Source organism: Dromiciops gliroides, chromosome 4, assembly GCF_019393635.1.
Source record: "Dromiciops gliroides isolate mDroGli1 chromosome 4, mDroGli1.pri, whole genome shotgun sequence".
NCBI lineage: Eukaryota > Metazoa > Chordata > Mammalia > Microbiotheria > Microbiotheriidae > Dromiciops > Dromiciops gliroides.
Window position 1 is genome coordinate 263,350,055 of NC_057864.1, and position 24,222 is coordinate 263,374,276.

Below are 24,222 nucleotides of genomic sequence, written 5' to 3' on the forward strand. Positions count from 1 at the left end.
TGAGGACAACAGTAGGCACTGCATTTTATTGTAACAATGATAATAGCCATGAGAACACAACGATTCCCTTGGCAGCCTCACAAGCAGATCACGTTTCCTGGACTGGGGTCAGACAGTGCCAGTAAATTAAGGTTGCCAGGTTGGCAGAAAGGACTTGGAATGCAGTTTGTTTTGGGCCACTTTAGGCTGGTATGAACCTTGCTCTTGTTTGACTAGTTATTAAGTAGTAACTCCACCTAATACAAGTTTTGGAAGCCCTGGGTTAGATGGAGATCTGGAAGGGACCCCAGACCCAACCCCCTCATTTTACACAGGGGGAAACTGAGGCCTAGGGAGGTTAGCTAACTGGGCCAAAGTTGCATAGATAGTAAGAATCAGAGGTGGCATTAGAACCCATGTTTTCTGACTTAAGAGCAAGTACTTTCTACTATACTATTCTGCTTTACTTTGTGCATATTTCTTTTGCAGGGCACCCCCCTTTTTTGTAAATCGTATTTTATTTTTCCCAGTTACATGTAAAAATAGTTTTCAACATTCATTTTTACAAGATTTTGAGTTCCAAATGTTTATCTCTCCCATCGCCCCTCCCCAAGAAAGCAAGCAGTTTGATATGGATTATACATGTGCAATCCTGTTAAACATATTTCCATATTAGTTATGTTGTGTAAAAATAAAGAGAAGAAAAAGGAAAACCCACGAAAAACCAAAAACCAAAAACCAAATGAAAATAGTATGCTTCATTTTGCATCCAGACTCCATAGTTCTTTCTCTCAATGCAGATAACTTTCCTTCATGAGTCCTTTGGAATTGTCTTGGATCATTGTATTGCTGAGAAGAGCTAAGCCTATCATAGATGATAATCACACAGTGTAGTTGTTACTATGTATGATGTTCTTCTGGTTCTGCTCACTTCACTCAGCATCAGTTCATGTAAGACTTTCCAGGCTTTTCTGAAATTGGCCAGCTCATCATTTCTTACAGCACAATAGTATTCCATTACATCTATATACCGCAACTTGTTCAGGCATTCCCCAATTGATGATGAGTCCCCCTTTTTAATAAAAATAACTAACAATATCTAGCATTTATATAGAAGTTTAAGATTTGCAAAAGGATTGTCAAATATTATTTCCTTTAATCCTCACAAGAACCCTAATAGGTCAATTGCTATTATTATCCTCATTTTCCAGACGACAGAACTGAAGCAGACATGGGTTAGGTGATTTGCCCGGTGGGCACAGAGCTGGTTATGTGCCTGAGGCAGGTCCTCCTAACTCTAGGTCCAATGTTCTATCCACTGTGCCACCTTAAGAAGATGTTGTTATTACTCAAAATTGCATGATTATGAGCCTTAGAATAGAGGATTGAGATTCAGGAAGATCTGAGTTCAAGTGCTGCATGTGACCCTAGACAATTCAACTCCCTACAACATCCTCCTGGCTGATTTCCCAGACTCCAGATTTCTTCCTTTTCCTTTCCTCTCCTCTCTCATCTTCTTCTATTAAAATGCCTAGTTCCTTTATAATTTTTTTTAAAAAAAATTTATTCCTTCATAATTTAGCTCTAGCACCACCTACTACCTGAAGTCTTTTTTTGATCCTCTTCCCCAGCTATTTGAGCCAGCCTCCCCAAACTACTTTGTAATGATTTTGTATATTGTTGCTGCTGTTTAGTCATGTCTGATTTTTGTGACTCTGTGGACCATGGCATGCCAATGTCGTCTACGGGATTTCCTTAGCAAATTTGTCATTTCCTTCTTCAGTGGATTAAGGAAAACGGAGGTTAAGTAAGTGACTTCCCCAGGGTCACATAGCTAATAAGTGTCTGAGGACAAATTTGAACTCAGGTCTTCCTTACTCCCTCCCAGTGCTCTATCCACTGTGTCACCTACCTGCCTCTATTTTGTATATATTCTCTCTCTCTTTTTTTTTTTGTTTTTGTGGGGCAATGGGGGTTAAGTGACTTGCCCAGGGTCACACAGCTAGTAAGTGTCAAGTGTCTGAGGCTGGATTTGAACTCAGGTCCTCCTGAATCCAGGGATGGTGCTTTATCCACTGTGCCACCTAGCTGCCCCTATATTCTCTACTTAATATATATATATATTATATATATACTAATATATATATATAATATATATATATTAATATATATACTATATATATACATAGATAAAGACATGTACATATTTGATGTATATGCAAGATGCAAGATTCTTGAAAGCAAGGACCCAACTTTGTTCCTATATCCCCGTGACTTAGCACAGTGCTTGGAACATAGTAGGTACTTAATACATGATTCCTGACTGATTAATTGATTGCATAGTTCAACATGCTCATTTTGCAGATGAGGAAATCTAAGCTCAGTGTAATCAGTGGCCCATTAGGGATTTGTATATTTTGCTCCAGATTTAGGATGCATCATCAGAACCCTTGGCAAAATTATAAACAGTGCTTCGCATCAACCCCAGAAGACTTATTCTGGGACCCTGCTAAATGGAACATCTCTACAATTTTCTCCCATTCTTTGAAGTTCCACCTTTGCTCCAGGCTTGCTTTTGATGTGTTATGTATCTCAGAGGAAATGTCTGGCCTTCTTCTAATTCCTGGGAGCTGGTGAAAAAACTAAGGCCCAACAAAGCTCATTTGTCTTCCTAGAGCTGTTGCCGCCCATTCTTAATCTAATCCATCCAAAGTCCCAAGAGCAAAAGGGACTATATGTAAATACCAAGTGGAAATAATATTTTTTTCTTACTGATTTATCATTAAAATTACTGGTTTTGATAACGGCGCTGCAGGAAAACTTTGGGGATGTCAAATCCTTAGCTTAAGGAGCTGTTTCCCTTCCATGGGGAGAACTAACATCTCTCACTGACAGTGTCAGTCAGGGGGGAAAAGAAAGAAAAAAAAAACAACATTCTCAACAGGAAGTTCAGGAAAACATTACTTTCACAGCTGTAAGGTCACCAACTGCTTCAGAGGAAACAGGGATCCTGAGCCCAAGAAGGCCTTGGCAGAGACCTGAAGCAGGAACTCATCTTCAAATATTTTGATTTGGAAAGCAAAGATGTTTGAAAATACCATGTTGGGCCCCTCTCTTATCCTTTTCCTGTCATGGGATAACCGGGTCGTGGGATGGAACTGGGGAGGAGAACTTTTATTTTTAAAGTCAGAAGGCTGGACAGCAACCTTGTTGTTTTGGTTTAAATGCCGCTAAGAGGTAAGACAATGAGGGAACAAAATGAGAGATCACAAGTCAGTGTAACCATTATGGCCTAACACAATTCATTTTAGGCACATGTGAACATTTGGACAGATTTGCTTCAGGGGCAGCTGGGTTGTACAATGGATAGTGCACTGGGCTTGGAAGCAGACAAGACTCATCTTCATGAGTTCAAATAAGGCCTCAGATGCCTAGTAGCTATGTGACCCTGGCCAAGTCACTTAACCCAATTTTTCTCATCTGTAAAATGAGCTGGAGAAGGAAATGACAAACCACTCTTGTATCTTTGCCAAGAAAACCCCAAATGGGGTCATAACTAATTGGACACAATTGCAACAGTGGATTAGCAAGTGGAACCTGGAGTCAGAAGACTTGGGTTCAAATCCAGCCTCCAGCATTTATTGGCTGAGCAAGTCATTTAATTTTTTCTTGCCTCAATTTCCTATACTGTAAAATCAGGATAATATTAGCACTCAGTTCCCAGGATTGATATGAAGATCAGATGAAAAAATATTTGTAAAATGCTTTGTAAACCTTAGAGTGCCAAGTAAAGGTTAGCTATACAAGGTCTGGACTCTAAGCCCAGGACTCTACCCACTAAGTCGTGCTGGTTCTCCACATATTATCATAGTTGGTCAATAAGTATTCACAAATTCCATAGATTCCATTGACTAGAATTACGAGGAGGTATACCTTTGCAAAAGAGCTCACTTACCAGCTCGCTTGTGTCTAAGTGACTCTTCTTCCCTGGAGTTTTTGCATTCTTGTCCATGGTTTTGGTGGATCTGAAAGAAGAATGGAAAATTAATAAAGAACCAGAGTCGGAAATTTCTTCATCCTGGTGGCTTCCCACTGCCAACTCCTACAAGAGGGAAGTGCCAGAATGCCCTCTGTCTATAATCCCTAGGGGAATATCTGGCACATAGAGGCATTTCCTAAATGCATTTGGAATGGTTGGTAGAGAAATGTGAGTTACAGTCTCAAAGTAACTTTAACTCTTCTTGTTGTCCAGTTGTTTTTCAGTTATATCTGACTCCTTGTGACCCCATTTAGGGTTTTCTTGTCAAAGATGCTGGAATGGTTTGCCATTTCCTTCTTCAAAATGGAGGCAAACAGGGTTAAGTGACTAACCTAGGGTCACACAGCTAGTAACTATCTGAGACTGGCTTTTTAAAATTCTTTCCTTTCTTCTTTCCTTCATTCTTTCATTCTCTCTTAGCTTCTATGAAGCTGTCCTCTTTATAATCTTCTATTTCTCTGATTGTCCTTTCTGTGACCCTTAATATTTTTCTTCACCATAAATGTTAGTCTCCCAAGACTCAATCCTCACAAACTCTTTTTTCTTCTCTTTCACTTGTTCAGAAAGCTAATCTACTCTGAGACTTCAACTATAACCTCTATTTATTTTTTATTTTATTTTATTTTTTTTTAGTGAGGCAATTGGGGTTAAGTGACTTGCCCAGGGTCACACAGCTAGTTAAGTGTTAAGTGTCTGAGGCCGGATTTGAACTCAGGTACTCCTGATTCCAGGGCCGGTGCTCTATCCACTGCGCCATCTAGCTGCCCCTATAACCTCTATTTAGATGACTCTCAAACCTACATCTCTAGTCATTCCTTACCTCTTTCCTGAATTCTAGTTCCCTTTCTCCATATATCTTTAGGGTAGCTAGGTAACTCAGTCTATATAGAACACTGAAACTTGAGACAGGGACCCTGAGGTCAAGTGGAGACTCAGACACTCATTGTCTGTGGGCAAGTCTTTAATTTCTTGTTTGCTTCAGTTTCCTCATCTGTAAAATGGAGATAATAATGGTATTGACCTTCCAGGATGATTGTGAGAAGAAGATGAGATAATATTTATAAAGCATTCTTTGTAAAAATCACAAAACATTATGCAATGGATAGTTATATCTCCACTTGAGTGCCACGTATCAATTCAATATGAAACCAAATTGCTGATCTTTAGCTTCTCCCACTCCAAAATGTTCTCCTTTCCAACTTTGCCTTTTCTATCAATGATACAATTATTTCCCCAGTTCTCCAGGCTTGAAACCTTGGAGCCAGTCTTCTTCCTTTCAACCTCTGTAGTCAATCAATCACCAAGCTCTCTCGATCCATCCTTCAGAATGTCTGTGATGTTTTCATTTATCTCTCTAGCCTCACTGCCAGTGCACCAGTGCTTAATCTCTAAATATTTATTGAATGTCTGTCATATAGACAGCACAGCAATAGGTACTAGAAACTAGACCTTATCACATATGAGTAACTTCAATAGCCTCTTAATTTTTCTCCCTGGTTCTAGTCTTTTACCGGTAGACTTCACCCTCAAATCTGCTATCAAATAACTCTTCCTTAAATACCATTCTCTCCATGACAGTCTGATACAGACTCTCATCAGGTACCATCCACTACCACACTGGTCTAGGACCTCATCACCGCTCACCTGAACTACTGCTGGTTGGCTTCCTTGCCTCAAGTCTTCCCCTCTCCAATCCATGTTTCTGCCATGCATCAGCTGCCAAAATGATTTTCCTAAAATGCAGATCTGTCTATGTCACATATCGCTCTGCCCTATTCAAAAACTCCAGTTAACTCCCCATTATCTCCAGGATCAAATATAGAGTCTACTTTCTTAAAAAATAATTTTTTCCTTGACTCAACCCCTTACATATTCAGTTCACACCACAGCATTTCTCCTTTACAAATCACCTAGAATTGTTTTGTTTACTTCATTTTGTCCGGGTCTAGTCCTAAAACAAATTGTAAAACTGAATAAATGTTTGCTTTGGTCAATCATCTAGTCCTTTTCATTCCTTTAAATCCTTTTCCCTTCCTTTTCTCCAAGGGCATAATTCCACCCAACATTCTGTCCCCAAGAAAAGAAAGAACCTGATATCTGTCAATTATACCTCAATGTGATTTTTAGGTTACCTCCTCCCTAGGGTGTTTCCATTTTAAGACTGTTCTCACTATACATGTGAAGACACAAGAGAAGAGGGGACCTGAAACATTATTCTGGTAAGGGTCTTTAGACTTCTTTAGCAGACTGCCAAAGACACACACACACATACACACACACACACAAAATTAAGGAACCCCACATTAAAAGAGTTTCAGGTACAGGGTGGAACAGGTACTTTCTGTCAGCATTCCTTTTTTTCTTCTTAGATCTGAGACACCTAGGCACACGGTAGGTGTTTAATAAATGCTTTGGGGATGAGTAGGAATGAATGATGGATGATCAAAATCTGAAAGCTAGAGGAACATAGATCCTTGGAAATCATCCTGCCCAACTCCTCGCCCTAATAGATGAAGAAACTGAGACCAGAGTGACTTGCCCAAGGTCACACAGATATTGCAAGTGGCAGAACTGAGAGTTGAACCCAGCTCTTCTGACTACAATCTTGGCCTGCTTTCCATAATACCACAAGGTCTTCATAGCTCTGTTGGTCTTCTCATGCTGGATTTTATTTATATTTCTAGGAGCCAACGAGGACAAAGAGGAGATGCATACTGCTACTAATTTTCTACTTCCTGTCCCCTTTGGCTCCAATTCCCAAGTTGGACAGAACACAAGGCTGCTTTGAATTCCTTCCTCTGTTCCTCCTGGGTAAGCAGTTGGAGTATAGGAAACGGGAAGCTCTCTCTCTCTCTCTCTCTCTCTCTCTCTCTCTCTCTCTCTCTCTCTCTCTTTTCTTTCCTCTAGTCTCCTCTCCTTTCCCTCTTCATCTCTGTCTATCTCTCCCCCCCCCGCATTTGTCTTTCTCTCCCTCCCTCTCCGTCTCTGCCTCTGTCATTTTGGTCCTCTTTGAGCACAGACAACCACTAACCAACCAACCAGCCAATAATGGGTATCCATTTTGTGAATAGGTTGTACTAAGATTCAAAATCTATGATTCCATTTCTTGTGCAAGCCAAGAGATGGCACTCTATGAACCTGTATATCAACTCAGCTTCTGAACAGACAAGACCCCTTTCCTGCCAGGTCTTTTCAACTTTTCCCAGTCTTAATGGCTCTAGCTCCCAATCCCACAAGGTTTTAATCTCTTTCCAAACTTTGTATAACTTTGAAAGGATTACTCATTCACATAAAACTATGCATGTTTGCTAAAAAAGAATCAAAATTAACAAGCTACTATTTTATTTGATTTGTTATTATCATTATTATTTGAACCTAAGCTTCCCCATCTGATCCAGTCTGCAAGTGCAGTGGTCACGCAAGAGGCTGATTCCACTGGGGATTGGAGTGAAAACTTTAACCTGCTCTGTTTCTGATCTAAGCTGGCCCTTCTCAGGCCCCCCACTGCCAAGGGCTCACTTGGAGCTCTTGGAGTAATGTGGAAATTAGTGCTGACACTTGATGAGTTTATCCCTACTGCATCTTAGAACTCTTGAGCATATGAAATCCAACAGCCTCAGCCTCCCTAGTAGCAGGGGATTACAAATGTAAATGACAATATTTATGGCACACACTACTATTTACAAAAAGTAAATGCTTATAGGCTTTGATTGGACTGGAGCCACGGGGAGTCAGGTTAAACTTCATGGGCACTTGATAATAGAAATGGGAGTTGGGATGAGGCTGGCAATTATTCTCCAATACCAATCAATTGTTAAGAATGGTCTATCATGATGTGCTTAGGCACTGCCTGCTGGTGGCCTCGGAGCACATAGGGTGTCAGTGCAGTATTCTGGGAATCGGGATGCTTATCCTTCTGGTGGGCCACACCAACAACTTGTGCTTAGTGTTTTTGAACAGAACATACGGGGACACACCATTCCTTGCTGGTGAGCTCATAATACTCTTTGATGTATGGACTGTGGCCAATAAAGTTGTGCCTCCAGCCTAGGTTTCCCTTCACATGTCTCATGTAGATTGGGCTAGATGGATATCTCAAGTGACAATGTCCTGCTCAGGGGTGGGGATTTCCTGATGGCAGATTATCAGCTGGAAGAGACAAGCTCTTCAATTCCTGGAAATGTCCCACCTATTGGACATTATGGCTTCTACGGATTGTAGGGGGACAAAAGTAGTGAAGAAACAGAGAAAAGTCCCATGGCTCCAGCCCCGAAATGGAGCAGTGACACTCTCAAATGTGTGATTTCAGAGGATTACACCAAAAAGTCCTATATGCCCCCCAAGTATCCTCCTTCTCTATCCTTTCACCTGCTTTGGCAGCACCTGCTCCATCTGCTTTGAAATTCACACTTCGTTCTTCTCTATACATCACTATTGGACAATTGCCAAGGACATTCCTAGCTGATTTATTGGCTATAATCATAGGATCTTAAGAACCAGAAAGGAACTTTAGTCCAACCCTTGCCCAAAACAAGGTGCACTGTAGAGTCAGGGACACATGAGTTCAAATCTAGCCCCAGACACTTCCTATCTGTGTGACCCTGAACAAATTACAACCGCTGTCTTTCTCAGTTTCTTCAACTGTAAAGTGGGGGCTCATAATAGCACCTCTGTCCCAGGATTTTGTGAGTAATAAATGAAGTCCTATCTGTAAAGGGCATAGCACAGTTCCTGGTAGAGAGTTTATAAATGCTTCCCTTCCTCTCTCCCTCTTCTCCTTTTTACAACAACCCTGGATACCTCCAATAATAGTGAGCTAACTACTACAGGGGAATAACCCATTCCATATTGAATTATTCTAATTGCTAGGAGCCAAAATCTTCTTTAGTGGATCGCATTAGCTAATTATCATCTTGAAAGGCACAGAGAGCGGATGCCCCAGAGAAGAAATATAAAGATAATTCAAATCAGGGGAATAAAATAGGGTCGTAGAGTACTGATTTGAGATGATGAATCACCCTGAGAGCAGGGAAGACTATATTTGGGTGAAGACGGCATATAGACAGCATAGTAAAAAACATCCAAGTAGGAATACTGGGCATTGAGCAAGAAGGGAAAGATGCTGAAGACAAATGTCACATTTCACAATTTCACAATTAGGCATGGTGCCTAATGTGCTAGAGACGTCATGGAGTGACCTTAGCATGCAACAGTTAAGGACAGATGTCTCCTCTCACTGTGGCTGTGAAAGTCCCTGGGATGGTACTCCTGCAAAGAAGGAATTTCTAAAGAAGCATAAGCACTAATAAAGATGGATACTAGGTAGGGATGGATCCAGAAGGCAGTTAGCCCACCTTTACTTAATTAAAAAATCAAGGTGTTTGTGAGATTCTAAATCTGTCTCTTCTTTATTTTGTAGTTGGTCATTGCTTACATTTACAAATATAATAATACATATGACACTCTTGTCTTGTTCAGTTGTGACCCCATTTGGGATTTTCTTGGCAGAGACACTGGAGTGGTTTGCCATTTCCTTCTCCAGCTCATTTGACAGATAAGGAAACTGAGGCAAACAGAGTAAAGTGACTTGCCCAGGATTACACAGCCAATAAGTGTCTGAGGCTAGATTTGAATTTAGGAAGATGAATTCTCTTAACTCCAGGCCTGGGGCTCTATCCATTGAACCATCTAGCTTCCCTCTTGTGTGTATGTTTAAATTAAAATGCAAACTCCTTGAGGGTAGAAACTATTTTTGCCTTACTTTGTATCCCTAGTGCTTAGTACATTGCCTGGTACATATTGCTAACTAACAAAAATACTTGTTAGTTTGCTTGATTACCCTACAGTATCCACATCTGGAAGCTATAGAGAGATGGGACATATGGGGCTGAGTAGCCTTAGGGAGTTAGAGTAAATGGAAGGAAAGAGGTCACACAAGTTTTCCTGGGATAGAGAGACATTTAATCTATTGGACAATCTCTATCTTTTAGGAGACTTTGTTTCTTGTTCTTCCAGGGTTTCCAACTAGCAGTATGCCTTCCAAAGGGTGGTCACCCTTGTGGACTGATGATTAAGTAGAAAGGCGACCAGTCCATGAAGACACTGAGCAAGGGGCTCTGCTCACATGTTTGAATTTGGGCCATCTGGGGAACCATGCTGAGACCTCTTAAGGAAAAGCGAGAAAGATACTGCTCTATGTTCCCTGAGGCAGCTGGCTGAGGTATCCAATATCAGACTGGCAGCTAGGAGTAGAGAGCAGTCCGATTGAGTGCTGAGGGCAGTGAGGTGAATTCTACTTCCACTTGGACTTTGATCTGAGATGGGGACCTAGAAATTTTCCTCAGGGCAGCTAGGTGACACAGTGGATAAAGCACCAGCCCTGGATTCAGGAGAACTTGAGTTCAAATCCAGCCTCAGACACTTTACACTTACTAGCTGTGTGACCCTGGGCAAATCACTTAACCCTCATTGCCTGGCCAAAAAAAGAAAAGAAAAGAAATTCTCCTCTACCCCTTCCCAGTAGAGCAACAAAGCAATGCCACATATTCAAGAAGAGGGTGGGGGAGTTTGGCAGAGCTACACTGCTTTTGTAATTCTTTTTTAAAAAATACAAAATGGTTTTCTGATTTTGATTTTGTTTTAGTAAATATACACATCTACACTCCCTTTGGAAGTCATGTAAAGTTGGGGAAAAGATGAAAATCTTGTTAGAGTAGGGGTTAGAACAATTTGATAGATTATGAATTATTGATGAGTATTAATTATACCCTTAGACTAGATAGGAACCCAGAGTGGAACTGAAAGGGGAAAAGCTGAGAAGACCAGGCAGTGGCAGGTCTTGCCCATGTAGGCAGTTAACTGTTTATAACCCAGGCTATGGAATGCACCCTAGTGGTTGGCACAGATATTGTACTCTGAGTAGCTATTTGGCTTATACCTGTCTTTTGTCAAAATGTAAAGGCAACGAGACTGCATGTGAAACATTGCTCTTTGCATAGTTCTTTCCATCCATACTCTAATTTATCCTTATAATAACTCTGAAAGGAGTAAGCGTGTTTTTTTTTTAAATCACCCCCACATTAAGTTAGTATAATAAGATTTAGAGAGATTGTGGGATTTAAATAAAATCACATTAACTGGTTGACAGAATACCTGGAATTAGAACACAGGTTACCAAAACTGCAAATCATACTGAGCAGGCTCCTGAGTGAAAAAATTTCTCTCGTTAGTTACTGACCTTGCCCTTTTTCCTAGTTCAGGAAAGGAAGTAGTCTTGTGGGGAAAGCACCATTTTGAGATTCAGGAATTCTATTTCTGCCTGTACAAGTGATTGACTGGGTGAGTCACTGAAGCTTTTCATAACTTTGGATACACATTTAAAATTTAGGTGAAACATTGACGACCTTGAGTATACTAAAAAGAAGAGTAAAATATTATTTGTAAGTTGAGTTTTGTGGGGTTTATTTTTGTTGTTGTTGTTCCTCAGAATTAAGTATTTTTAAGTAAATTTTAACTTAAGAATTTGACCTATTATCTTTAGCTCAAAGGTAACATTATTGACTTAATTTATTGAATTTATGTCTTGTATAATAGAGATCTTCATTAGACTGTAAGTTCTTTGAGAACAGGGTCTGTTGTTCATTTTGTCAAGTTGGGCCCAGAATTAAATAGGATAGCCTGAGAGAAATTTCAAAGCTTTTTTAATGTATCCTTAAACTTCTCCTGTAAAAAAAAAAAGCCCATGTTTTTAATACCATTATTTTACCCATGTTAGGACACGAAAAAATGGAACATTTCCAGTCTTTGTGAAACTGAAAATTAGTATCATTGGTATGGCAATAGAGAAGTGCAGAGTAGGTATGGATAAGGTGCAGAAAACAAGGATTGGAGGAAGGCAGCTCGGTGTCAAAGTTTATAGAGTACCAGACTAGGAGTCAGGAAGACTCTTCTTCCTAAATTAAAATCTGGTCTTAGACACTGACTAGCTGTGTGATCCTGGGAAGTCACTTAACCCTGTTTCCCTCAGTTTCCTTATTTGTAAAAATGAGCTGGAGAAGGAAATGGCAACCCACTACAGTATCTGCCAAAGAAAAACCCAAATGGGGTCATGAAGAGTCATACACGAATGAAAGACAACTGAACAACAATGATACAACAAATAAGGAACTTTGCAGAAACACACCTGTATCAAAGGATATCATCAGGAAAAATGTATGAATGCAAAAAGCAGGCAATTGTCAAGAATGAGAGATAACAGGTGTAGCCAGGGCTTCTCTGCATGCCCGGTTCTTTCATGGGGGGTGTCATTGAGAGGCCTTTTGAGCATTCCCAGTTTGGACATGGTATGTCCACTGTGTCCCCCTGTCACATGTGTGGCTTTTTGATTAACTCTGCATATTTAAAACTGGCAAGGCTGATGGGGCAGCTAGGTGGTACAGTGGATAGAGCACAGGCCCTGGAGTGAGGAGTACCTGAGTTCAAATCCGGCCTCAGACACTTAACACACACTTACTAGCTGTGTGACCCTGGGCAAGTCACTTAACCCCAATTGCCTCACAGAAAAAAAAAATTAAAAAAAAAAAACTGGCAAGGCTGAGCTGTTCCCTTTCTTTTTGGCCCTGCTCTTTTCTACCATCTTTTATCTATGCCCAGTGAGCATGGACATGGGCACCACAAACTGAACCAGCAAGAACAGAAGGAAAACTTTCTCCACTCCCTCCCTTTTACTCCAGCTCCTAGAAATGGGTTTGGGAGTGTTTATTCTGCTCTGTGTTGTTTGTCCTCAGTGTCAGGTGCCACAGGTGATCTTCATGGGTGCAGGAGTTCAAGCCATAGTAAGATGATGCATTCAGGAAGGCCCAGCATGGAAACTCTGAAAAGTCAGAGAACTTGGGACTTGAAACTGAGATTTGGACTTTGGATTGGGTCTGTGTCCAATGGGAACTGAGCAAAGTTATGGACCTAATCTCCTTCTCCTCCCCAGGGAGGAGTAAATGTGCATATTTATGGTGATACCTTTTGAATTAAACATTCCTTTTGTAAATGCTTCACTGTTAAACAGGTAAATAACTGGAGTGCTCCTCTGGTGTGCTTGTGATATCAGGAGCTATTGAGAAAGCCTTCTAGAATATTGGTTTGACCCTCTGTGACAAATTCAAGAGAGATCATGGGCAAGAGCTGCACAGGATGGGTAGGCATGGATGGATTGAGATCCTAATCCCTGGTATTAACAACCAAAGCCAACTGTGCCTAGCATAGTACTTAGTACAGGGTAGATACTTAATAAATGCTTGTAGGATTGTGGAAACTCATTCATCGTTTTATAGATTTGAAAATATATTTTAAAGATTCAACCCAAGTATGGAATGATAGAAAGAGCCCCTAGACTCAGTCTGGAGAGAAGAGTTCAAGTTGCCATTTTGCCACTTTCTTGCCAAATGACCATGGCCACTGAACCCTTTACTGGATCTCATTCCTCTCTCCCCTTTATAATAAGGAGGGGGTGGGGAGTTAGCACTAGATGACCTTCAAGGAGTTCTAATTGTCTATGACTAAGCCTTTATTCTTAAATTACAGTCAACAATGAGTGCAAAAATATCAAATCCTGAGCACTGTAGTGGTAAATGCATAAATGACGCTGAGTCATGTTGTAATGTTTTGTTCCATGGATTTGGGGGAAAAATAGTTCACAATAGAGCAGTACTTCAAGTGGGAAGCCCTGAAAAAAAGACGATGCTCATTTATAAAAATACACATTGAGGTTACCATTGTTTATCCAACTGACCTAAAAAGGTCAGGTGAAAATTTTGCAGATGATGTGAAAACATTATTTTAGTTTGAAAGTTATCTCAAGCAGAAGCTTAACAGTCATGAGAGGTCGATTTCTTATATCGAGAAATAGGTAGGCCAATTTTAAGAGGGTTACTTTATTTGATGCTTGGTATAGAAAGGCAGCTAGTCAGCATAGCAGATAAAGTTCTAGAGTTTAAGTCAAGAAGTGCTTGACTCTAAGTCAAATCCTGCCTTAGAAGCTTATAAGCTATGTGACCCTAGGTAAGTCAAAAGGTGGCTATGAGATAAATAAAATAAATAAATAAATATTTTTAAAAGGTGGCTATAAGATAAAACAAATGAGAAAAGCACCTTCAAACCTTAAATGCCATGTATTAAGAAATTGTCCCTCATGTCTCACACCCCAGTAGATGGGTGTATCAGATGTTAAACTACATCTGATTTTGGATTCCACCCCCTACTTGTTTATCTAGAATGTAAATGCCTTGAAGACAAGTGGATTCAAATACCTGCTCTTCCTTTTGCAATGTGTAACATCAAGCAAGTCATTCAACTCTTCAGGCTCTTAAGTTCCTTATTAAGTCTTCCTGTCTCAGAGGCTGGCTGTCTCTATTCACTATAACAGGGCTTCCTCAATAGCTCCTTGAGCTGTAGCTAAGGATGTAACTAATATTTCAAGCTCTAAAATCCCATTACATAATTAACATAACCAACTTTGATTCTAGAACCATTAAGTTTTATCCATATACAAATCTAAATCTGATATCCTTTTCTCAGGAGTATTTGGATAAACATGTTGGCCTGTCTTATATGTAGGTATTTGTACTTAATTTTCTAATGAACAGGGGAAGTGTTAGAGCATTCGATTGTGATACAAACAATTTGTGTTCTAGAACTGGCCTTATAACTTATTAGGCATAGATGTCTCAGCAGAGTGGCTCCTGATGGTTCAGGGGGGAAGTAACTGAAATAAGGGTGGGAGAAGCAAGTTAGTGGCAGAGGAAAAAGGACTTTTATTTCTATTTGACAGACTTTTATCATGACACTAATTTATGTGCTTGCCACTTTAAGGGTGAAGATGAAAAATGAACAGTCCCTGCCCTCAAGAAGCTTACTGTCTCTTTAGAAAATGAGACATATGTACAAATACCTATCATGAAAATAGTTATGAGAGGAGGGCATAAAAAGGTTCTAACAGAGGGGCCGGAGAGATTTGCTGAGGGAGGGATCCCCACTGATTGTTGAGATAAGGCAAGGAGTCATGGAGAAAGTGACAGAGTTATCAAGGGAATGGGCTGTCTCAAGAAGTAGTGCTAAGCACATAGCAGGTCTGTAATAAATGTTTATTGGTTGATTGATAATGGGTTCTTCCTTACTGGAGGATTTTGACAAAGACTGGGTGACTACTCATTGCCTATATCACAGAGGAAACATTTTCTCCCCCTGCATGATTCAGACCATAAGGTCACTTCAGACTTTGAACTGTGATTTTGAGACAAGTCTCAATACAATTTTATTCTGTTCTATTTGATTCCATTCTATTCCATTCAATCAGCATTAAGAAATGATGGATGGGGGCGGCTAGATGGCGCAGTGGATAAAGCACCGGCCCTGGATTCAGGAGTACCTGAGTTCAAATCCGGCCTCAGACACTTGATACTTACTAGCCGTGTGACCCCGGGCAAGTCACTTAACCCTCATTGCCCCACAAAACAAAACAAAACCAAAAATCAAACAACAAACAACAAAAAAAGAAATGATGGATGAATCAAATATTTGACTGAATCAAATTTATCAAATACTAAAACCCATCTAACAGTATCCCAGCATTTATCCAATACTGGTTGAATTGAAAGGCTTTATGATCAGTGGTGAAGGTAAAAAGGCAAAAAAATAAAAAGTAGTCCCCAGTCTCAAGGAGCTTATATTCTATTGAAAGATTTTAGATTTGAAGGAGTGAGGACCTTTGGGAGTAACCTTTTTGCAGACTGGTAATATGCTGGGATGGAGGAACCAGTGTTTGTTAAAACTCTGAACAACTGATTGCTAATGATTGTTTGTTTTTGAGAGGGGGTTGTTGTTGTTTTTTGGTTTTTGGTAAATATAACAGGCTATGACTTAGCACTTTCTTTAGAAAAGTCAAACCCCCTGCATGAATTCCACAAGTGTAGAGTCCCTGTGTGAGGTGCTAGCAATAGCTTCTGGCCCAGAAGTACCTCCTGGGTCCACACCCTAACTAACACAGAGTAGGCATCTGTAATAATTTGTCCTTTGAGGAAGCACTCAGTTCTGTTTTCTTTTTGCTCTTAGTGAATTGAGTTTATACTGACCACTTTACTCAGTGTGGGGAATGTGTTCTATTTTTGGTTATTGTTGATATTAAAACACTCCTAACAATAAGCCATCTAATGTGCTTATATCACTTTCCCCTTATCTTACCGTTTCCTCCTATAAGCAACAAATTCAACCCTCCCAATGCCCCCTTGGTGCCTTTGAAACTTGTAAAAGATATTTATAATACATGAAGTTCCCAGAAAAACAGGGGACGGGAAGGACTGGGGTTAGGTTTACTCACCGAAGAATGGACAATGGACTCAATATTCAAGTTCAGTGTAGCTTGAGAGGAGTAAGTCACAATGAGGAACACAAAACAGAAAATTGTTCTCCCTGGGGAATTCATGTCTTCAGGTTTGTTGTATGGCCTGAAATGAAATAACATGATTTGTAGAGCAGTAGGTTGATAAACTTGTTGCTTATTCATAGGACGGAAAAAAAATGAACAAATCCCATTTGAAAAGCAGCAATGGTGAAGGACTTCTTCAAGTGAGATGGGAAAAAGAAAAGTCTCAAAAAAAATGTCACTCTAGGTTCCTAGACTCTTACCTTGGTAAATTCATCTGTTGGGATACAGAAAAGTAGAATATTTTGAAAGTAGAGGAGAAAACAGGAGAAGACAGCAGGATAGCACACAGTCATAGACAGATTTGGTGATGGAGAAAATTTAGCTAAAGCTCCGCATTGGACACATGAAGAAACTGAGTCCCATAGTAGGGAAGTCCCTGGCTCAATGCCACATATATAGCAAGAAGACAGTATGGGATTGAAAGAGACTCCTTGACCCCAAATCCAGAATTATTTCCACCATTCCATGCTAAAAGACACTAATATTAGGGTAGTTTTGGAAACTGAACAAATATTTTTTGGCTGCCTAATGATTTTTAGAAAATCTTTGTGATGCTTGATTGAGAGAACAGATTTTTGTGGCCAGATTTTCTGTTGCATCTAAAAATCAGTAACATACTGTTTTCTCTTTGTTAGTGCTCAATTCTCTTTCCCTCTTAGTCCTTTGGGATAATTGTGCTTAGGAATAAATCAGGGGGTTAGGGTAGTAATTAAATTTTTTTTCAGGCCTTCAACATGGTCTACTCTATTGTGACAAGTCAATCTGCAGACTTTAAATGAGACCCAGCCTGATGACCTGAAGGAATGCTGAACCATCCTAAACTTCTGATTTGCCACCAAGGAGAAACTTGAGCACAGGATAAGGTGAGTTCACCCCAACTTTTTGCTACTCACTAATGCTCAGTATTCAGGTAGCTACATAGCATAGCATCTAGGGTTCCATGCCTTGAGTGGGGAAGACTCATCTTTCTGAGTTTAAATCTGGCTTCAGATACTTAGTAGCTTGTGACTCTGAGCAAATCAATTCACCCTGTTTGCTTCATTTTCCTCATCTGTAAAATGAGCTGGAGCAGGAAATAGCAAAACACTCCAGTATCTTTGCTAAGAAAACCTCAAAAGGGGTCATGAAGTGTTAGAAACAACTGAAAATGACTAACAACGATGTTAGGTATGGATTTCTAAAACTCTCAGATTTTTTTTATTAGGCACTCAATTAGGCAAGTCAATCAATCAATCAGCTTCTATTAAACTCTTAAAATCTATCTATAATCTATCTATCTATTCATCCATCCATCCATTCATCTATCTATCTGTCCATATAGATGCACATATATACATACATGCATATATATATACACATATGAATATGGATATATATATTTATGTATATACATATATTTATGTATATGAATCAGTATGGATTTCTAAAACTCTGACTTCTTTTATTAGGTACTAGGTTAGGCAAGTCAATCAATCAATCAGCTTCTATTAAACTCTTACAATATATATGTACATACATATACATATATATGATATATCTGTATATATACATATATATTACATACATATGTATCAGACACTATGCCAGATGCTGGGAATATAAAGACAAAAATGAAACAACCTCTCTTGAGTTATTTTTGTGTGTGGGGGGCAATGAGGGTTAAGTGACTTGCCCAGGGTCACATAGCTAGTAATTGTTAAGTGTCTGAGGCTGGATTTGAAATCAGGTCCTCCTGAGTCCAAGGCTGGTGAATTATGCACTGTGCCACCTAGCTGCCCCCTCTCTTGAGTTAGAATGAGCTTATATTTTATCAGGGGAAACTATATGTGCACATCTAAATGTATGCATCAATTGCTTTTTGCTTTTGACAGAAATAAGGAAGTCTGGAAGAGGCGTGGGTATTTTGAGGGTAGAACTTTTTATTTTGGACATATTAAGTTTAATCTAGCCACTGGGGAGCCAGTTTAAAATGCCCAACAGGCAGTTGTTGATGTGGTCCTGAAGCTCCTGAAAGAGTAGGGGGCTCATTATATCAATTTTCATGTCTTCTTTGTAAACCTGAGAGTTGAACCCAAAGGAACTGTCGAGGTCATCAAAAGAGAGATTGTAGAAAGAGGAGCAAATAGGGTCAAGAACAGGCTTTGTACCAAACCCACAGGTAGAGGGTGAAATACAGATGGGGCCAAGCTGCTAGAGGAGATGGGAGAGGAAAGGATTGGAGTACAGGTAAGGGACATTGGCCTTGTTGAGGAAAAGGGCCATCATTTCATCAGAGTCTAGGAGTAAAGGAGGGGGGATAGGGATAATGAGATGGAGGAGAGGAGAAGTTAGTGGCTTCTATTTTCTCAATAAAATATAAGAAATGGTTTTTGGAGGGGGGAGGGATCAGGAAGTGGGGTGAGAGACTTGAGAAGATAGTGCTTGGTAAAGCTCCAAAGAGAGATACTATAGATAGAGAATCAATTAGGCTTAGCAAGAATCCATACATTTCTTTTAAAATATTAATGTATCAATAAAGAAAATTGTTTAATTACTACTTTGTGTAATAGGTGCATGGGGGTGGCCAGCCACACTGTAGAGTTCCATGTTTCTGTCATGTGTCTGGACTACTCACTACCACTCAATATTCATATCTACTCATTCTCTGGGTTGACTCTCTAACTTTGCTCTGCTCTCTCAGTGGCAGGACTAGATTCTTAGAGAAGGCTCATCACTGATCACTGAATGGTTACCAGGATCCTCTAAATAATTCTGTTATGGGGGAATATCACTCTCCCTACTCCTACTCATTATGTTGTTAGCTCTCAGGCCCCTACCAGTGTGCTTCCATTTATTCAATTAAGTTACTCACAATGATGAAATCTTTGTATTTTAAACATAACCATTTACTTAGAAATAAGGCAAAATAATAATATTACAGGTATGTATAGATTAAAACAAATGCAAGAATAGTAACTACATTACAATCCACATAGGTTTAAAAAGCAAAAGATTAATAAGGACTTGGGTCACACTCCCTCACTAAAGAAACTCAGTATCTATTGAGGAGAGTGGGAACAAACTTATAGAAATCTTCCAAAAAGGTACATGAGTGGCAAAAACCCACATGCTTAGGATAACTCAAATTTCAGAAACCACAAACTTTTGTGTCTTCTTCCTCTCTCAGGAACTGTCCTTAAAAGTTCTTTGATCAACATAGCTTCTATATTAAACAAATTCTTCCACATCCATGTTGTGCTTGGCTAATACCTCACTAGGTTTGATGTGTCAGCCAAACTAGTCAGTCACCTGGGTGACTTCTCTAATTCTTCTCTACCAGCCTGTTATGACAAATTCTTTCAGAATTATGAGTCTAGTATCATTTAAAATCCTCATTCATCAAACAGTGATTCCATTATATTCAGTGTGTTATACTTACAAGAGCAGGAAAGTGAACTAATTATTTAGATTTTTATTTTTAACACTAAGAGTTAAACTAAAAATATTTCTCATTCAAAAATTGAGAACTAACATTTAGATAGTACTTCATGGTTGTGAAATCTTTTCACAATTGTTATCTCCTTTGATAGTTTCCCAACAATCAAGTGAGATAATGAATATAAAAATTACTATTCTTTTTTTACAGAGAATTGAGACCCAAAGAAATCAGTAAGTGGTAGAATCAGAACTCAAGCCTAGATCTTTTGACTCCAGTATCAGTGCTCTTTCCACCATACCAATTTCAGTTCACCACAAACTCCCAACTAATGTGTATTTCCTCTTCTCTGAGTATCCTGGTTAATAGAGGTGTCATTGACCTTGTATCATCACAAAGGAATAGAAGAGAGAGGCAGAAAGACCACAGGTGAAGTTGTGAACCAGAGATGCCTCTTGACAGCTTTCCTTTACATCAGGATTATATTAGGGAAATTACTTAAGGAGGGGAAAGTGTTGGAGTCAGGGGCACTATCTGTTGGTTTTCAGAAAGAGTTGTACAAGGAAAGTATGGGAGCAGTGGGGAGCCATAGGAGACAGTACATATTTGGTGGACCAGGGTATTTTCATAGAATCAGAGAAACTTGGGATGAGACCTCCCGTGCCATATAGTCCAATCAATACATGAGCAAGAAATTCTTCTAACATGTACTAGAGAAGTAATCATTCAACCCTTACTTAGAGATAGAGGTGTGCTGGTAATTGGGCAGCTAGGTGGTGAAGTGGATAGAGTACCTTTTATGCTTGGAATCGCACAAAGCAGTAACTAGGACTACATTTTGGCTTTGCCAAAATCTGGAGAGCACAAAAAACCTAAAAATAATTATTTCAAATATTTTGTAAAAATAAAATGCTTTCAGGATATATTTGTACAATGAAATTGGGCCAGTTATAGGGGGATCACTGTGGTCCCACTACTCAGTTATTCAGATCAATAGGCAAGGATCTTTTCTGAGAAAACTAGCTTCAGATATGTTCAGTCCTTTGCCATTTTATAAACAGGAAAATGGCGACCCTGAGCCACAGCAGCCTCAAAGCACCCCCAACTCCTCAGAGCAAAGAAATAAGATTTCTCATCCTTGGTTTAAGAACCTGTCTGTCTGTGACTTGGAGTAACTTCCTTATCTTCTCTGATTTCATTTTCCTGTCTGGGAATTAAGAAGGAGAGGAGAGGAAGGTGGAGAACATATTGACATCATAAGCAAGGAATGAGCAGGAATGCTCTCAGCCTCACCAGCTTTTGATGACAAATGTTATTGTTCCTTGAGTCATCCAATAATGACACCCATATGTACCCTGTCATTCAACTCATAGAAAGTGCTATAGTTACTTAGAGACGGGCCTTGCAAAATCACTTACAAGCACAGAGTAAGGTCAAATATTGGCTCTGAGAACTAGCAAGACCGTGGATGACAGTGACAGATATGCAGCTTTTAACTGTGTAATTTAAGATTCTAAATGTGGATTCTAATGTGTTCCCCCAGTTTGGGGGAAACTGACTAAAAATCACTGATAAAACGAGTTTAGGTTTTTAAGGGTTTATTGGAAAATAGAAAGAAAAAGATTGAGAACAGAATTCTAACAGCCTGGCATTCCTATCTTTCCTCAAATCTCCTGTGAAGTCCTCTGCCTCCACCACCATCAAGTCCAGAAGCCAAAAAGGCCCGCGCTCTCTGCGCAGGCTCCCTTTTCCTCCTTCCTGTCTCCTCCCAGACCATAGGAGGCTCCTCCAGTTGATTGGCTGGTAGACTTGATAGACAGCACCCATGAGCAAGCGTCATTTCCTGACGCCAAGGAAAAGCCACAATGCCTCTGAGGCATTTTCCTCATGGTGGAGGTCTCCACAGCAAGTCTCCAGTAGGTGGCGTCATTCCAATCATTACATAACATAGGTATATATTGACCTATATGGACTCCAAAGCCCAGGAATCTTGCAGGAAAGGTAAAATCAAGTAAAAACAACAAGCATTTATTAGTCACCTACTATGTACCAGGCACTGTGCCAAGCACTTAACACTTAAATTATTTCCTGTAATATTCTTTGACCTCATAGCTGTGTTCTTTCTCTGTGTATATGTGTGTGTGTGTGGGGGGGGTTGTTCACCATATTGCATTTTGCATAATCTTGCATGTAACAGTGCTTGATATATGGAAAGGAAAGAGAGCAGGTAAAAAGGCAAGGAAGGAAGGAGGGAGGGAGTATGCATCAGAGAGTTTAGGTGACTTGTCTAGATGGGTCAGAGTTTGTGTTTAAGCTAGAATTCAAATCTGGCCCCTTGACTCCAAGTTTGACAGATCACTCCCAGTGCTAAAATGTATATAGAAAGCATAAGATTAGCCTTGTGATTTCATTGATATAGGGTATTCCCCAAAGAGAAAACTATCCCAATGCAGCTGAGTACTTTCTCAGAGTTTAGGTGAGTTGTCCAGAGCCCCACAGCCCATGTCAGAGATGAGACCTGAATCCAGGTCTTCCTAACCTTGAGACCAGTCAGCTCTCTCTACTGTGCCCTGCTACAGATGGTGTATTTTGGGCACTAAATGCTGTAGGTGTTTAGTGAAGGGAGACTGAAACCTGCCTGGCCTGGAGTGAGCAGGCAAGGCTGCATGGGAGGGGGACTGGAGCTAGGCATTAAAGTAGAGGCAGCATTGGGATGGGAACAAGACATTTCAGGCACTTCTCTCTCACTTTAAAAGGTTATTAGGGCGAAGCCAATTTTAATAATGGAGAAAGGACCTGAAATCCCACTTTACCCACCAACTCCCTACCTGTTGTATAATCCCCAACATTCTCTATTAAGGAACAGCCCAATTTTCAGCCATCCCATATAATGGTATTGGGGAAGTGAATTGTTCTCCATGGTACCCCTAGGGACTAGACTGGAAGGAAAACTTCCTTCATATCCTGAAACCTTTCCTGAGTGCCACCAAAGAAGTCAGAACTATTTTTACCTTGTCTTGGGAAAGAAAAAAATGAAATAACATATGAGACAGTCCCTGGTTTCTATCTTTAGAATGAAGAATGGGGAGGGTTGACTGGTCCTTTTTAAGTCTATTTTATTCAATCCAAGTAGTTCAGGGGTTCATAGATTTAGAGCTAGAAGGGAGTTTAGAGGTTATCATGACCAACATTCCCACCCCCACATTCCCCAACCCATTTTATAGATGAAGAAACTGAGGCATAGAGAGTTTAAGTGACTTACTACTAATAAGTGCTTGAGTTGAGAATTGAACCAGGTCTTTCTGACTCAAGGTCCAGTGCCCTATCTACTTTGCCATGGTGCCTCTCCAGTTTTTATTGAGCATTTATTATGTGGGTTTGTTTTTATAGAAATGAAAAAGATCTATGTAGTAATGTGAGTAAATCATAGAATGTGAGAATTGGAAAGGACCTTGGAGACCACAGGGGCCACAGAGATTATCTAGAATAACCCGTCATTTACATATGAGGGAACTGATGCTTAAAGTGGGGAAATGATTGTTACAAAGTCACAGGGATAGAAAGTTGCAAAGGCCAGACCTGAATACGGACTCTGTGACTGCAAGTTTGGTGTTCTCCCCAATCCACTTGATTCTCCTCTATCTCTGGTAGTGATAATTGGTTAATCTGACAATTTAATTTGTGCTGCCATCTTTCCAGTTAACATATTCATCCTTTAATAGGGGTCTTCAGCCTCGTTCACCTGAGTAATGACTCCATTAATGTCAACTTTAAACACATGACAGGTTTGCAGAAGGAGGAGGTTTTTTTGTTTGGTTTGGTTTTGATTATTTTTTTAAGCCAGGTGGTTATTCAGTGGCACAACCCAAAGTGTATCATTTGGGTCTAACCATGTAGAACAGCCATCCTGCCTAGGCTATTTTTGGATGGAGGACTAGACTTGGGAAAACCAAAATCACAATAGTTTAGAAAGACTGCTATGAGAACCAAGGCAGAGTAGAATTTCCAGTTTACATCAGGGCTTCGGACTGTTGGGAATATGGAAACTGTCAAATTTGGATTTTCCTCTCCCTTTTCCTTTTCCTCTGCTCTCCTTTCTTTTTCTCTTCCCTCCCTCCTCTCCCCATTCCCTCCTCTCCTCTCTCCTCCTAGCCTTTCCTCTCATCTTCTCCCCTCCCTTGCCCTCCTCTTCTCTCCTCTCCCCTCCCCTCCCCTCCCTTCCTCTCCTCTCCTCTCCCCTCCCCTCCCCTCCTTTCTTTCTCCTCCTACCCTCTCCTCTGTTTTCCTCTTCTTCCTTTTGTTTTCTATTTCCAT

At 40.0% G+C, this 24,222-nt stretch overlaps 1 protein-coding gene across 2 annotated transcripts in view; it reads right to left on the reverse strand.

Moving 5' to 3' along the window:
* The window catches only part of ADGRF5 (adhesion G protein-coupled receptor F5), a 136,987-nt gene that overhangs the window by 54,541 nt on the left and 58,224 nt on the right, over nt 1-24,222 (reverse strand). For both annotated transcript variants that reach the window (XM_044003872.1, XM_044003873.1), the window contains exons 2-3: nt 16,386-16,512; nt 3,935-4,004 (exon numbers count right to left, since the gene is read on the reverse strand). In XM_044003872.1, the coding sequence (XP_043859807.1) occupies nt 3,935-4,004; nt 16,386-16,490 (175 nt within the window). In that variant the 5' untranslated portion in view covers nt 16,491-16,512. The remainder of the gene's footprint in view (nt 1-3,934; nt 4,005-16,385; nt 16,513-24,222) is intronic.